Here is a 17,514-nt window from a genome sequence, read left to right on the forward strand (position 1 = left end):
CATGGTAAAGCTAATTGAGTATTTTGCCTATATAAAGTAGAATTAAATGAACGGAAATCTAGCTAATCCTCTCATTAAACCAGATTCTTTTTCTCTTCTCTCCGATTTAGTTCGTTTCTCATCAGCTGATGAAGCCGTATTAATCATAAGATGATATTCAACTTCCGGAAACAAGAGAGGTTCAGAATGCGTTTCCTAGGCAACTGGAAAAAAACAACAACCAGAACTTAAATCTATTTTGTGAGGGTACTCTGAATTGAAAACATGTTGTTGGTTCTGAACAGACGATTGCGATAGTTGTCCAAACGATATATCGTATCATGTTTTATCGAGGGTAAAACGAGGAAGCTTACAGTCTCCCCAAATATGTTTTCACCTTTCCTCTCCAGCTGCTATTTTTGAACCGAGTAGTGAAGTGAGTTCGTCGGAAGTAGAGGCCGGTGGCTTTGATCCAGAAGAGATTGTGTCCTTACTAGCGAGTCAGTCGTCGGCGTCATCGGAACCGGCAGAAAGCGTTGATGATATCATGGGTGGGCAATCACAAAGTTCCGCCGACGAGGGCGAGGAGGGCGTTGATGAGGACAGCTTCCTGCTGAGCGAGGCCGGGCTAGAGGCACTGGACGAGGCCGAGAAGATCTTACAGGAGGGACTAGGGGAAGGCGGCGAGAGCGACTCAATGCCAGATTTTGATGACACCTCGGACCTGACGAGTTTCCTTCGTCAGGGTGATGACTCCGAAGCTAGCGAAGAAGGTAAAATTGGTCCGTCGGGTAATTTGTTCTCTGAACTCAGTGTTAAAACTTGTATTTCTTTGTTGTGTTTTTTTCTCTCAGGATTCTCCGTGTTGCTATCTGCGTAATCAATGCCGCCTTGTCTTTTCTCGGAAGAGTTACATAATGTCTCTCCTTTCATTTACATACATAAGCATACATACATAATCTCGTCTCAAGCTATCCAGTTTGGTTTGTGAGGTCTACCCGACTGACTCAAATTTTGAGAAAAATGTTGATGGAATATAGTCTTTGCTCATTCATTCAGAAAAAAAAAATATAGTAGATGTAATTTCTTCACACGTCAAGATACTTTTTTTTTAATCAAAGTGAAAGTATAACTGACTGTCACGCTCTGACGTTTCCCGACCCTTGCCTCATATAGTGGCATTACATTCCAAATCTGATTGCAAATCGCCAGATATGGATACAAGAAACTTGAGTTATTACTCCGTGTCTCCTTACACTCTTATTTAATGATAGTCAAGTGTCTCACAAGATGCATATAAAAAAGTAGCTGAGAATCTGTGCTATCTAAAGACAAAATTGTTCTCCGCAGGCGATTCTTCGGAAGAGAGCAAGAAAGGTGTTCTCAGAGACGTCATCTACAGGATAGTGGAAGATACCCTCCGCAGGAAATTGGGCGAGTCCATGGACGTAGGGCAGAGTGTTGTGTCAGAATCATATACGAGATCTTCCATTGCTGACGAGGGGAGTTCGGCGGAGAACGAACAATCAATTGAAGAAGGTATCCTGATATAAATATCAACATAGTATTATCATAAGGAACGTCCGCACGTGGCACTATCTCATTCCATGAAACTGAAAACTCCGCAAACATTGCACAGTATATTCAGAACTACTGCTGTGTCTTTCAAACTCATCGCTCATGGGATTTCATAATATCGGACGGATGGGTCAATGACATCGTATCAGTTAGAAGTACAACCACTTGAACTCCGTTATTGTCTCCAACTGCTAATACTTTTTTTCTGCTTCGTCAATAACATGATGAAAAAGATAGTAGTAAGAAAATTGAATTGATAGTCATAAGAATTGATATAACGATAGGGATAATACTGTTAAAATGATATTGATGATAAATGACAACAACCACCGTTAAGACTTAAAAAAAGTAATGACTGACACTAGAATGATAACTTATGCTGTTTATAGAATGTAAATGGCGCGGATGTAATGTATTTCCAACCCTCAAACAACAGTACTGGTGTAATGACATGATACACCCCCATGCACACAAATCAGCTGTGGTGCTCGACCACATTAATTGCTTCTTACTTCCAGATGACGAACTGCTAGATGAACTCGTGGAGGACATCCTCGACGAGGTCGACAAACTCTCTTCAAAAATTCTTCAGAAGATCAAAGGGGGACAGGAGGAGGAGGAGGAAGAGGATGAGGAGGGAAATTTTTCGGCGGTCGAGTCGGAAGAGAGTCAAGCAGAGGAGGGAAAGGAGGATACTAGCTCTTCCGATGGATTCTTCAACGACCGACCGCTGGACGAACTCTCCAATTCGATACCCGAGGAGGTCGTCGGACAGATTCTTGGCGAGGAAGATGTGGACAACGGAACGGAGGACGAGTCGGAATCGATGGTCAGCGAAGGAGAGGAAAGCATGACCGACGAGGAACTCATGAATGTCATCGCGGAAATCGTCCCAGGTAAATCGCTTATTGGTATACTTCAGGGGTGCAAGGAAAAAAAGGAATTGCACTTGCAATGCATCATCACTGGAAATCTTACTAAAGAAGAAATTCTTTTGCGTGATGCGTATGAATTAAGTATGGAGCAAACCCCAAAACACACACACACACACACACACACACACACACACGCACACACACACACATACACACACACACACACACACAAATGTCTTGACATTTTACGTGTCAATGAAAAAATGCATCAAGGCGTACCGAGATCAGTTCAAATTAGTCCTCGATAAGTCACTTTACAAGTACTCATCACTCTTGGTTTTGTGCTTGTATTTTTATTCTTTTATCGAATGAAGGTAATGGGCTTGTTTCTGAAAGTAAGAGAGTACGAACTCACGTTCAAGCTATCCTTCTGTAAGGTAATGAATAACACGACTTTCTATCAAAATAAGAACTGAAATGCCATAGAGACAAACAATAATGAGTGGTAACATTTGTAAACATCTGATGAGAATCTCTTTGAATGTCGTGTTTGGTAAACGACATTGCATTCAGGCAGCCATTAGCATCTTGTTATTTTGCCTTGTTTTTCTAGGGTTCAACACTTCCCTCTTTCATTGCCTTCGTCACACAATTTACAAATAAATGTACGGCTTATATATATATATATATATTATATATATATATATATATATATATATATATATATATATATATATATATATATATATATATATATATATATATATATATATATTATATATATATATATATATATATATATATATATATATATATATATATATATATATATATATCCTTCTCTCAGTCTCCCTCTCTCTACTTACATACTAAGTATCTACCTACCTTCCTACCTGTATAATCAATCAATTAAGCAATCAATCAATCAATCTACCTGTCTATCCATCTATATGTCTGTCTATCTTTCTATCTATCTAAATAGTTACAACATATAGCTATTTATGTTATGGGTGGGTTACAGAAAAAAAAGAACGAAGATTAAGGGCGCATAAACAATAATGGCATTAGATTCATGGATAATATGCTATAGTAGAAGTAAAAACATCGCAATAACCCGAACAAAAAAGACATATCTAAAACACAGATAAAGGCTGTCTGGACTTTCCTTTTCTCCATATTTGCAGGCAACACTTTCAGTGAAAATTCGTACGAACGGGAAAAAGTTATATTACCAGACTGATTTTGAATACCATGAGAATGTTCTTTTGCCATACTTTCATGGTAATCTGCTGTCATCAAGTAGAATAACCAAAGACCAAATACATCAATACAACAAAGAAGTTTTGTTTTACTTTAGATCTTTTTTTTTTTCAGAGATAAACATGAAAGTCAACCAAAGGCAAACATAGTTGTGTACCGTCAACTATGATGTATTTGACATGTTTGAACAGGAAAAGACCAGTACACACTGTATTCTCAGTAGGCATTCAATGTGTCAACTAAAACGGATTATTCATGTAGCATTCAATTTTTTTATGAGGAACTATGATGGGTGTCAAAGTATTCTCGACGTTGCAAACACATTTGGCAAACCTAGCCCGGTCATCGGCAAACCACATGACATTGAACAGTTATCAGTGTAGAATACTGAATGGTATCCATGAGCTGTAATTATATATAATCGAAAATCTGTCCATTAAAGATGATAAAAATTTGTTTTGACAGGATATTAACTCCAATCTGAGCAATCATTACAACAATTTCCTTGAAAATGAACCATTAACATATACCAGTAAAGCCGCTGGTGAACACACCTATTTTTTCGTTTTTCCTAATTGTACGCATCCACTCATCGGTTAATATTTTACTCCATGAACTTCACTCTCACGTGTTAGTCCTTCGGTGGCTGTGACCATGAATCACACATGGCTGGGAGATGGGATGACATCATTACACTGCTTTTCAGATCGCACGGTCTGTTACCATGACATAACAGAGATCCGTGAAAGCACAAGAACGTTACCAGCTGACATCAAAGCAGTGATTGGATCATTATTGAAATGACACTTTATCTCTATCAATAATAAAATCATCCATCATGCTTGTAAGTGTACTTGTAAATATCAGCAATAATCTAATTTCTCTGAATGGCCATTGATGATTGCGATAAGTGATGAATTGCTCGTTAACATTTGCTTTTTTTTCCGTCTCTTAATGTCCCCCTTCCCCATTTTTTTTTTCTCTCCAGTTGCTCAGGAAAAGTTATGTCCCGTTCTCGACTACATCCTTGACGACTGCAGTGTTATCGATGGCTTCAGGGGTCTGGGGTCCGGAGGGTACCGGGAAGCTTTCAGCAGTCCGTGCAATCGGCATCAGCTCTGCTACACTTGTGTAAGTTGCACTTTGTGTGTAGACCGACTCATACAACTTGCTTATACTCAAAATGTTAAGCACAGAAGAATTAAAGGGCAATTCCGAACCAGTTAGATATATTCAGTTTGGAAAAAAATAATAGACACAAATCTGAACATTTGGTCAAAATTTGATAAAAATTAGGAGAGTTATGAAATTGTAACATTTTAGTTAAGTTTTCAAACAGTTAATTTGCATATCACAGCTTACCGTTCACAAAATGTTGAAAATTAAGTCTCAATTCCTAATGTATCTGACTGATCAGTGTTTTGAAGTAAATCAGCCAGAAATTACAGTACGAGAGTAACTGTTACAGCAGAAAATTAAATGTTCGTCAGTTGTTGTTGTTGTTTTTTTTTTTCACCACGATTATAGAAATAATGAGGAGATTCATCACCGGCTGACGTATTTGGAAATTCAAATTAATAGTTCGAGAACTGTTTGGCAAAAATGGGTGAATCTTTACAATTTCATAATTCCTCTAATTTCCATCCGATTTTGATCAAATAACTGTCAACTGGTCGTAAATTGCCCTTTAAGATGTGCCTCAGCAATGCAAGCGATCCAAAGTTTGGATAACGAGTATTTTAGCTGGACGGGAGTTGGTAGCATATATCCTGTGATGATTTCTGTTTTGTCTCCCTTACAGAGTCACTCATATGGAATACCGACAAATCTATGCGACGAAATTTACAAAGCCGAGCTTCTCACACTATGCAACGGCGACGCAGAATGTAAGCAACGAGCAAAGTATTTCTGGCTTGCTGCCACCAACGAGAGAACACCGCCTAACTTCCCGCTATCCGTGTGCAGTGACAAATGTGTGTTGGATTATTTGTTAGGTGATTAGTGTATCCATCTCTGTTACATTTCATTATATTAAAGAGCTGATCTTCTTATGGAAAGTAGACTAATAGTCCGGCGATCAATGGCTATCATTGAAACAAACATGTCACATTGATTCTTACTCTATTTATAAAGATTTATCAAACGTCAGGATTTTATGTATTTTTATTATGTCTATCTCGTGAAATTGTTTACAGTGGTGCCCCAAATCAAACCATATGTATTCATCGCTAAAATGTTTATTCGCGGTAATATTGATGTGTGTTAACATATTTTGCACAGCATTTAGACTAGTAATTTCAAGTTTGTTACTTTGTAAGCTTTGATTTTTCTAGCAGGAGCCATTGTTCCATTGCCTTTCCTTTCCATATATATTTCTCACAAAATAGTGGAACGCATATCATGATATTGCTGTATTCTGTTCGTCAAACTTCAAAACGAGGCCACATTAAAAGCATAAAGTACGAAAATGATTGATGTATTCAATCTAAACTATGATGCGAGAAATAATGACTAGCACTTTTCCACTTCCAACACATAGAACATCAGAAACAGAAAGTTAATCCGTACACGTTCCAAGGTAGGTGATTTAAACACACCTTTTTCTCTCAATACTAACAGCTGAGACTGTAACGTCAAGCTGCTTTAAACTGTTTTATTCGGCGGTTGATTCGCAATCTTTGTCATTTATTTTCACTGTACCTGTTTACACACATATTGATTAAAAAGTATTTATTTGTATTTGCGAAAGATTAGATGAGTATATTTTGTATATCTAGAAATGTCACAAATTATTTTGTATTCATTTGAGTGGATATTTTCTAGTTTCAACGAGGAAGTATAATTCAATCTCACAAACAAGTGAAATGCTTGAAAACTCACATCATATTATCGATACACCTAATCTTTATAGAACATTATAATATGTAGTCATCTTTTATGTTTATACGTCGGAGAACGGAAACAACTAGAGACTTTTCTTGAAGCACTTGAACGAATCTGAAACAGTGGGAGATTTCCGAGGCATGTTTCTGCAATATGTATTGGTATGATAGATACTTCCATTGCAGAGGATACATACATTGAGATTTTTTTTTTTTTCTAATCAGTCTGTCCAGTTTTGCTTGCTTTTTTAAAGAATGAGACATGGAGCAAAATAAATTGGTAACGAAGAATGCTGTACTGGATTTAGTAAGAAAAGAATTCAGAGCGACGAACAGGTATTTATCCTATCTGCTCAACACATAATTGAAGACAGACAGACAGACAGACAGAGATACAGATACACTCACATCAATCATGCATAAAGAAGAAACTAAACACACCTACACATACTCTGTACATATACACACAAAACACACACGTGCACTCATATTATCCAGTAGATCACAGTGTGGTCCCAAAATGCCGGAAATGTTGGCACTAATCATGTACACACTTAGACGCAGTAGATAAGTGTTGAGGTAAAATGTTCATCGCGCGACCAGGTAAAACCTGGTGCTTGTTTAACCCTGTTTGATATGATTGCCGACACCTAGCTGTTGATATTACAACAAAATGGAGTGTAACTGTTCAGCACAATTCACATCTAGTGACACCTTCTGTAACAACACCGATCCGGATTTTGACGTGATTTTCTTCTATCCGTCACATCTGTACACACTTAAATTACGTCAAGGAGTTAACACGAGTCGCTACAAAGTAATTTGCACCATTCATATTTTTTTTTTCGCTTTGTTTAGTCGATCCTATCACGACTATATAGAGACGCTGCATGTGATTGTTATACCTAATGACTTTCCTAGCATAGGATAAGCAGCTTGTATCAATTTGAAGCAATAAACGCTCCAAACAAACTAGCCAAATGAGACCCTGTTGATGAAAATGTTACAAGGGGAAAGAATACTATGTGAAGCAGGGCTTTATCCTCAAGTTTCTATTGTGACGTCGTAGATGGTCTACTTGGAAGGAAGTTGGATCAAGAGACAATTGGCTTACAAGTGTAAATGAATCATTCGTGAATTCATCCCTCATTGCTAAACATGTGCGTACGACAGTGAAACTAATTTCGATATAATTCCTGTGAGAAACCCGCACGTCTCCCTGTCATCCATCAATAAATAGATCGTTCATCATTCCAACATAGCCATCACTTTTCTCTATGTGTCGTTCTTTATTAAAGGAAACCCAAACCCAACATGCCCAGAGAGAAATGTGAATTGAGTGAAAGCAGCTACATCAGCAGAATACATCAGGAAAAGTTTGAGGAAAGTCGGACAATCGATGCAAAAGTTATTAATTTTTACAATAATTTTGGTGTTAGAACCGCTGGATGAGGAGACTACTAGAGGTTATGACGTCATGTGTGTAAACAATATAAAGAAAATATAAAGGGGATTCTATAAAAAATCATTTTCCATGAAAATTACACATTCTATGAACTTGATACTGACATTATGTTAAGGGTAGCAGTTATTCCCCCTGCTTTCTGAAAGCTGTTAGGTGCTCTTTCAATATTGTAGAAAAGTGATTTTTTTTTCAAACTTTCTCTGTTGTGTTCTACTATTGTTGCTGCTTTCACTCAATCCACATTTCTCTTTGGGTTTGCTTCCTTTAAACTTGTGAGTATACGAGAGAAGAGCTTGATTCTGCCAAAGCTTCATTGAGTGACGGTGACGAAACTCTCTCTCCCGACAACTTGCATGTCTGCCAAAAAAAAAAAAAAAAAATCCCACATTGTAAGGATTTTATGTCAATTACTAGGTGTATTTGACATCTTTTGGTTTCCGATGCACTCGGAGTTTAAGTCTCTTAAAACTTTTCACACAGCCTGACACTAATGTTTCAGTCTACCACAAGGAGACATTGTAGAGCTTGTTATGATTTTCATTATCATTCTTTCTATTATTTTTACCATGGCGAGGATAAGTTGACGTGCTACATTATATTAGGGCCCGACACTATTCTTCCCTCCGGAGGCACGTTCGGGCCACTAAAATGCTTACATCTGAAGTTTTCGATGACCCGAAGAAAAAAAAATGCCCAAAATAAAAGGGGACATACCAATCCATTGCAACTCTTAGGGAAATTTGGTGACCCAAGATCAACTTTTAGTGGCCCCGGGCGCTAGTGTCGCGACCTATGCTATATATGTATGTGTATATATATATATATATATATATATATATATACATATATAATATATAATATATACATATATATGTACATGCATGCATATAAGTGGATGTCTGTACTTGCGTATGTAGGGCTACTTATACATGTTATACATGTTTACATAATAATGTTATGTAACCTTGCAGAGGAAAATGAAGTAGAGAGAGAAAGACAGAGAGAGAGAGAGAGAGAGAGAGAGAGGGAAATGAGAGAACGCAAAAGTACATTCTTTGCCAATTATTTTATAGTCACCAACAAAACGAAATAGAAAGTATTGTCCAATGCTAATCACAGGTGGCGCCCTTTATATACCTGAGCGGTATCTATAACCTACACATTTCGGCGCTGAGTTTAATATTTACCTAGCCTGCTACGGAATGCGTTGAAACGACTCACGTGATTCCAGGTCTAGGAGAGATAGACTAATAAAAACCTTAATACACTTTGGACCTTTAATGGTCCTGCTCCAAAGCTATGATCACAGTCTGAACAATGGCAAATGGTAACCGAAAGATGATTAGAATTCACCTTTGAGAAGTTTGCTACTGCTGCTCCCTATAGACTATCAAGCAATGTGCACCACACTGTTGCCACTTCCATAGACTACTGAATACTCTACCTCAAAAACAATGGCAAGGAGACAGTACGCCACCGGTAAGTAAGGTGTTTTACCCTCAATTCTTACATATTATTCAAAGAAGGATTTTTAAAAGGATCCATAGACTCTTCTGTAGTAAGTTCGACAAACCAGTTCACGTCTTTTGAGAATACTTAATTGTCTTCCTCATGACAATGGTTGAGATTCAATTCAAATAAAGTGGGTGATAGAAATTAAAGGCATGAGATTGTAAGTTGGTTCAATCTATGCACAGCAATGTAGGCAAGTGTCGAAAAATCTGTGCCATACAGTACTTATCAGCTTGGCAAAAATTATTTGTAATGAATTCAAAAGATTTATGGATCACAGCTAACATATTGGATACACTGCTGTAAAGATCGGGTCGCTTCTCATGAAATTCTTTAAGTACGTATTTTTGATTCTGCCCGGAATTTTCCAAGGTCTGATGAAAGAAATAAATGTCCAAACTTATAGCAGTCTGAGCCAGTTATTTCCCGCCTTCATGAAAAATAAAGTAGATTATGCTCATTACCCTGCCATGCCTGTAGCACTGCAAGGGGCGCTTAGATTCTCTCGCTAGTTAATATCATATCAAGCGTCATTCAAACGAAGGACAGGGGGTACTACGGCTTAGGACTTATCAGGCTCAATTGCTGCCGTGGAGTGCAATAGCAAACTTTGTGGAGTCATTCATGTGTTATGTATGTGTATTGAATCTTTGGCAGCATAGTAAAAATGTAAATGAACGAAAGGAATAGCGCCAAGAGGTAATTGTAGGTAGTTAAAGATGCACCTATCCACGAGTCAATACTGTCGTCTAGAAAAAGAAACCCAAAGACGGCTGTGACGGAAGGCTATGAATCACCCGGTCTTCTAGTTTGATGGGGTAATGATTGTTGCTCTTGTACTTTGGCTTCCAGCGTAATTGATACAGAGACAATAAATTTATTAAACTTCCTAACTTGGATGTACTATGGCCCTTGGACTGTTGGAGTCGCTAAGTATCAAATAATCTCGACCAGCCCATGTATTTATTTGAAGTAATATCTTCTTTTACTTCGGTAAAGGTCAGGAAATAGCAACATGAGCAATGCCAAGAGCAAACAATGCTCAGCGTACATGATGAGGTCAACTACCCCCTCCCTTCAAAAAAACCCCAAAGACATGAATGTATCCAGACATTATATCCCAGGCAGAATGATATGGGTAGTGCTTCTCCTTTTCATCCTCGTAACCTCTTAACCTGTCGTTTCACCTCTTTATTTTTCGATGAAACCTCAAAATTACATTTAAAATTGCCAAGAATCCATGTCGAATATGAATCATAGCCGTGGTCAGATTGGAAAAAAAAAAAGACCAAAAAAAAAAAAAAGCGAAGTCTTCGCGAACTGTTTTTCGTCCGTTCACACTGGCAGTCAAACTTCTCACTATCTTTCGTCAATGTGACCGCGGCTATTTGCACTTGAAACCAGTTTAAGTCCTTTTACAGAATTTTCTATATTTCTTATACTTTCGAAATGATTATGTCCTCACCCCCCCCCCCATTAACTGCACCCTGTTTTAGATTGACTTACATGACTTACGACTTGAGTCTGTCATGTCTCTAATCACACTCAGCTTTCTTTGTGACAGAATTTAACTATTACAGAAACAGTCCTTTGTTACTGCATTAACAAGACATCATAACCCCGTTCCACTCAAATATCACATTACTGCAAAGACAAATTTGTTAAATGTATTTCAAAATGCGATCGATTTCAATTCCTGAATGGTATTTAAAAAAAAATATGGAAGATCTGTTGTTTTAGTAAAAATCTGAAATAGGAGTACACATTCTTTTCTTTGCACTAATTTGTTATAAGTGATGGTCGAGCATTTACAGGTGATTTCATTGTTTTTTGTGTTTTTTTTTTTAAGAATAATTGGATCTTCTATTCGCTCTTCCTAAGTATTATGTTGTGTTATGTTGTGTTTGATATATACGTATACCCAAACATTCAGCACTATTCGAGTTGCGTGTGGTCTCTAATTATGTGTTTACCCTCTTTCGATACCAGGAATCCTGACTTTATGTATGGTGAACCTCTTGATTCAGCACGCCAGCACAGTAAGAATCTATATTTCTTTAGTCAAGACTGTGTAAGCAAAACAGTGAAATGCTCACAAAGATGTCATTATTTCACTCTTTCAGTGGTTTTAATTTGTTAAACCACTTAGATAAGAACTGACGAGAGAAATTTGGTCACTGAGACATCTGGTTAAACTTGAAATATTTCCGGACTAAAGGCTTTTTCTGATTTTAGCATAAATTATTTTCAAAAATCAAATTCTTATACAGTTTCGTCAATACAACATTTTATCTCCACTTGCTCGTACTCATCTTCAACATGCATTTTTCAAAATGCGGAGTGTAATTGACATTTTCCTCGCAACTCACACTATTCAACAATTCATCATAATGTCTATATTATGTTCATGATCTTGAGTCACTCATACACCAATAATTTGTCCGTTATCGTTTAAATTGGCATGCAGCACGTTCCCAGTCCCAATGATTTTCAATGGCGGGTGAAACATGAAGACATTCTTTGTATGATCATGGGCTTCAACGCTACCATCGAGTTCGACGAACCCACCTTACCGGTAAGCACACCCCTTACAGTACCCATTTCAGCAGAATAGAAAAGGACCGACACCAAACACCAAAGCAAAAACCGAAACTCCTCTCCCCCAGTTCTTTACACTAATTCTTTCAATTACATTGTTTTACACAGTGACTTGTAGAAAAAATATTCTAATTGCGGTGTGATTTGCCTCGTATGGCACCTCAGAAATAGCCACATCGCTTTTCACTTCACTTTCCAAAGGACGAAACGCTATTCACTATAATTTGTATCCATTGTTAGTATCGGGATATATTTGATGACGTCATCTTTGTAGTGTGACAGAAAGATTATCTGTGTCGTCTAGTACACACAAAGCTCAAAAAAAAATGTAAACAAACATGAAGTTTATTTCTTTGCGATTTTTTCGTGGTTACGAAGTGACTCACTAACTAGTCGTTAAACAATGTAAAAAAAAGAGTACCGGATGTTATTTCATATGAGTTGATAGCAGTGCAATCACATGCATCTGTAGCTCAACACTGCGGAGCATCGGGAAAGTTTGAAGAAATTGCAATGGTTGCCAAGAAAATCATGTTAATCGCTGCATATCATGTAAAACAGTATAGGTTGACTGTCTTATCGTGTGGAAATAAATGCCACCTGTAGAGAAATGACCCCAAAATAATGAAATGAAGTTCATAAGATAGAATTATAACAAAGTCTAGAAGGTAGATGACAACTCTCAATTTTAATTAAATCATTATCGGATTTTATATGAATTACTCAATGGGAAGATCAATACACCGTGAGAAAAGCTACATTCTGTATGATAACGATTAATGATTCTTTTACCCGTATATTGATTGTTTATTGATAAAATAAACATATCTTCGTATCCACTATTGCAAGAATAAACGTAACCATTCTTTTCACTAAAAGGCATGCATCTTGTGTGCATACTATAATCATGTTCAAAACTGAAGAACAATAAGGGAATGCACGTTTCGACGAGGCTGATTGTACGGGCGCACTTCACGAACTCGACACCCACGTGTCTTACAGCTCACGAGTTTTACAGATCACGAGTCAAACAACCCACGAGTCAGACAGCCCACGTCTTAAAGGTATTAGCCCACATTTGTAAACCTGCAGCAATTGGTCTCATAGTTAGCATGGAGTTTGGGTATGATTGCAGGAACACCTGTGCAAAATTTCGTTCCAATTAGTCCATTACTTTCATAAAAATAAGTGAAAATGCACCGTATGCATGCGTATAAAAACGCTCGCTAGCTCCGGTCCACGCACGTACTACATGCATGCGATACATGTGTAAGTTAATGTGCGTAGCTAGCCCGCGCTCGTAATTTGATTTTGGGTCGGGTTGACCCGGTTTGAAAATTGATTTTAAAACGATGATTTTCTCTCTTTTATCGAATGGTATAGACAAAGAGCAACAGGTGAGGTATGTTACTGTTATAACTTGTACTTGAAGTCATATTGGACCTGTTTTATGCAGTTTTGATTTTCGTGGGTTTGCAAATGTGGGCTAGAACCTTTAAACAACCCACGAGTCATACAGTCCATCAGTCAAACAAGCCCACGAACTAGACGCTAAAGTGAACAAGGTCCATGAGCTCGACATCAAGTAAAATAGGTCCACGAGCTATACGGTCCACCAGCTCGACACCAGGAAAAAGGGCCCACAAGACAGACATTTTACATCACGGGACTTGATGTACTTAGTGTCGGTCTCGTGGGCCTTTTTGAACTTTGTGTAGAGCTTATTTAGTAGAGCTCTTTGGCGTTATATGCCTCTTGTCGAGTTCGTAAGCCTTTTTGCCTAGTGTCGAGATCGTGGGCTGTATGACTCAAAGACTGTATTACCCATGGACATTTTTCACTGTCGAGCTCGTGGGCTGTAAGACCCGGATTGCTCGTGCTATTAAGATATCCGGAGAATACAAATTCTGTTAAAAATGATTAAACATCTAATCGTTATCATCACCAGCAAATTGAGTATCTGAATATAAGAACGACCCAAGTCCACGGAAGACCATTTCGAGTAAACTTAAAAAAACTCCATATCTTTTTTATTCGTCCAATAATATTCTATTTAACTGTGATGGGAAGGCAACATTGTATATACAAATTAGACCATATATTATTATGACAATTAATATTTACATTAATTGTGGAGAGGCCATTTTGTGTGATGGACTTGGGTCGTTCTTTGAATCATATACATGATATTCTGCTATAGAGATGAGAGAAGGATGAGAGAGGGCGCTATGATATGAATGTAAGAATGACCCAAGTCCTTCATTCTTACATTCATATAAGGTTTAACTCATTCATTTCAGGCACTTCCGGGTGTAATTAGGATTTATCATTTATACACAAGATGAGTCCATGCGTAAGCTACAATTTCCCATGTCAAATTGAATTTGGCCAAAAATTGGACTTGGGTCGTTCTTATATTCAGGTCTTCAATTGTTACGTATGAAATAAATTTTAGCTTTGACTCAATGTTCTTTGACTCAAGGAGACAAGCTTTTTTTATTTTAATTTTTCATAAAATCAATCAATCAATCAACGCTGTACCAAAATATCTCTCATTCTTATGGTCATGGCTAAGATCTAGACATACATTGATTATCTGTGCTTGTTTGCAGTATAAAAAAAAGAAATATTCTAATTCCTGAAGCAAACTTTCGTTAAAACAGCAACCAATCTACATCCCAACCTCGGCAGACGCCAGCCCTTCGATGTGTGGCGATGACTTCTCGATCTTCATGTTACAATTCGACGTCGATGTGGATGTCGAGATCGAGATCGCCTTCATGTTCAACAAGACCGACACGGAGTGGATGATGACGATGTTGGAAGTGGAATTATACAATGACACGAGTTTTGAAGGTTTGCAGTTTTGACCTGACATGGGGGACATTATTCAGAAGAACAAAGAAATTCATAGTAATTTTTAGAAAAAAATAACAAATTGAAGATTGACAAACACAAGTGACTGACACAAAGAGTCATGAGGAATTAATGACCAAAGATAAGTGTGGTTTGCCATTTGGAAAATATGCCGCTAAAATAGATTTACGTGGTGTCAATGGTCGTGTTCTAATATGACTGTGTCCACGGTTAGAATCTGTATCAAAACCTTTTGAAAATGTAACCATCTTCTGTAAGTACTAAAATAGCCTTCAATTTATTCGAACTTTGTTTATCATGCGGATTGGGCAATTTATTTAAGAATCCAAATGCATCGGAATCATAATTGCTTGAACTGAGATGAATTATGCTTAGCTTCACAAAATGATGTCACTTTACGAGGTATAATTTGAGGAATTATGAGCATTGGTTATTCCAGAGTCATTACTCACTATGTACATCAATGAAATGGATAATCAGTGATATTAATGATATCTTATGAGGAGGAGGAGGAGAATTGAAGTGTAAGTAGCATAAAGAAGCATTGATTCTTAACGTGTAGGCTGGATTTTTCTTTTTTTAATAATAATTTGCATAGTTCACTTAGACCATTCTTATAATAATTTAGCAGTAGGAGTATGCTTCTACCTTTGTTATTGATGAATTAGTGCAAAAGAAACGATAGTGACATTATAGTAAAGTGAGATTCGACTTCTTTTGTCAGTTCTTTCTCTCAGTAAGAGTGCAATCCTACAAGAAGAGTTCACGGTAGCTCTGGGCTACTACCTGGAGTGTGAGAGTAAACTACGTATCGACAGCACGCCCGTTACGTTCGACTTCATCGAGGTCATGCAGCCGTTCGCCGTCGACGATGAGGGAATCGGTATGTCAGGCAGCTAAGTTATTATTTCTACTAACATTGAGTAACATTCGATGTTGACGTATAGAAGTTATAAAAAATGTGCGTGACCAGCGTATAATAAAGTCGATGGAATCTCTTACAAAATGCGACAAATATGAGCATTGGTTATAGGCTAAAGGGTGGCATAGTTTTGCTTGAGACCTGGCTTCATGTTGTTGTTTTGTGTGTGTGTGTGTGTGTGTGTGTGTGTGTGTGTGTGATAATGAGAGACCTCTTATAAAATATGAAAAAGTATTTGATTCCAAGAGGAATTTAACGTTTATTTGGTGAAAATTGGTTTTGAAAAGGATGAAATATCGAAAACAAAGTGATACTAATGAAAGGTGGGATGCACCTCTATTTTTAAGGATCGCTTTGTTTTACTTTGCTTTTTGATATTTCAGTCATTTCAAAATACCTGATTTTCATCAAATAAAGTTCGAATTTCTCTTAAAATGGTATGCTCTGTAACATTTTATAAGTGGTTTCTTAGTATTTCGCAAAAAGTTAAAAACTCAATTCTCAATTTCAGCAATACCATATACCACCCCTTTAATGTGATAAATAATTTTCTGCTCATCGGGATGTCTTAGTTCGCTATATGATACTAATAACCTCATTTTCCTCATCTAAGTCTGGATCAAAATGTCTTCATCATGGTTGAGTCCCGTCTGATAAGGTTTTGATAAACAGACAATTTATTGTAGGATATTGGGCGTTGTCCGTACAAGAGTATGAATTTTCAGGCATGTCTGTATCAATAGCACAATGAACCATCTTAAAAGTCTTTACCAGAACTGAATTCATAACTTCCATTTGCCACTGTTTCTTTCTCCAATATGCGTGCTGGTTGAGTATCAATTCATACAATGTGGTGCACTGACATATACATATATTGCCAGTTGATCAGAATGATGTATGTTCTTCTTTTCTCTCTCAAACAAAGGGTCTCAAAAATTCTTTGGCATTGGATTCATTAAAACCACAAAATATTTCTATAGCTTGAATAATCATAGAGACCTATTTACAACTATAATTTGCCAAAAATGGTAATCTTCTCCTTCCAAAGCACTTAACATCGAACTCCGATATTCACTCCTCAGAGTATATCTGCCTTGCGGATAGGCCATCGAGCACCCCGAGACTCGGGCTCATTGTCATCTGTGTGATTGCCGCCATGCTGCTGGCTGTGGGTTCTTGCTACGTCTACAACCGAATGATCAACAGGCGATCAATACGATACCGACGCTCGCTCCACTACGTCAATTAAAGTCTTTGCTACGATATACCTCCACTGGAAAAAAAATGTATCCAGCAAACGCTTGTGCCAGAAGAAAGATAATTCCATATATCTCTCATGGAAAAGGGAGAACTTTGAGATCGCGAGAAGACAAGTGAACTCGCATCTTATCTTTCAAAAGATTTGAGGGACTTCCACCATCAAGAGCAGCTTTACAGATAGAAATTTTAGTTCAGTTCATTCTCCTTCTTTTTCTTATTTCCGAATGATAACCATGGATATCATGACAGTCAAAATGAAAGTGTATTTCATTTCACATGATATCATACAGAAAACATGCTGTTTCG

At 37.4% G+C, this 17,514-nt stretch overlaps 2 protein-coding genes across 2 annotated transcripts in view; both read left to right on the plus strand.

Moving 5' to 3' along the window:
• LOC140244649 (uncharacterized) overlaps positions 1-6,670 on the plus strand; it is a 48,181-nt gene extending 41,511 nt beyond the window's left edge. Inside the window, exons 3-7 of the mRNA XM_072324270.1 lie at positions 390-752; positions 1,330-1,518; positions 2,076-2,453; positions 4,681-4,823; positions 5,494-6,670. Coding sequence (XP_072180371.1) covers positions 390-752; positions 1,330-1,518; positions 2,076-2,453; positions 4,681-4,823; positions 5,494-5,694 — 1,274 coding nt within the window. The 3' untranslated portion in view covers positions 5,695-6,670. The remainder of the gene's footprint in view (positions 1-389; positions 753-1,329; positions 1,519-2,075; positions 2,454-4,680; positions 4,824-5,493) is intronic.
• A 2,823-nt stretch (positions 6,671-9,493) lies between these two features.
• LOC140244384 (uncharacterized) lies at positions 9,494-17,197 on the plus strand. Its single transcript, XM_072324023.1, has 6 exons — positions 9,494-9,518; positions 11,541-11,590; positions 12,019-12,126; positions 14,813-15,005; positions 15,751-15,909; positions 17,031-17,197. The coding sequence occupies exons 1-6, from the start codon at positions 9,494-9,496 to the stop codon at positions 17,195-17,197; spliced, it is 702 nt and encodes a 233-aa protein (XP_072180124.1).
• The last annotated feature ends 317 nt before the right edge of the window (positions 17,198-17,514 follow it).

This window comes from Diadema setosum, chromosome 21, assembly GCF_964275005.1.
Source record: "Diadema setosum chromosome 21, eeDiaSeto1, whole genome shotgun sequence".
NCBI lineage: Eukaryota > Metazoa > Echinodermata > Echinoidea > Diadematoida > Diadematidae > Diadema > Diadema setosum.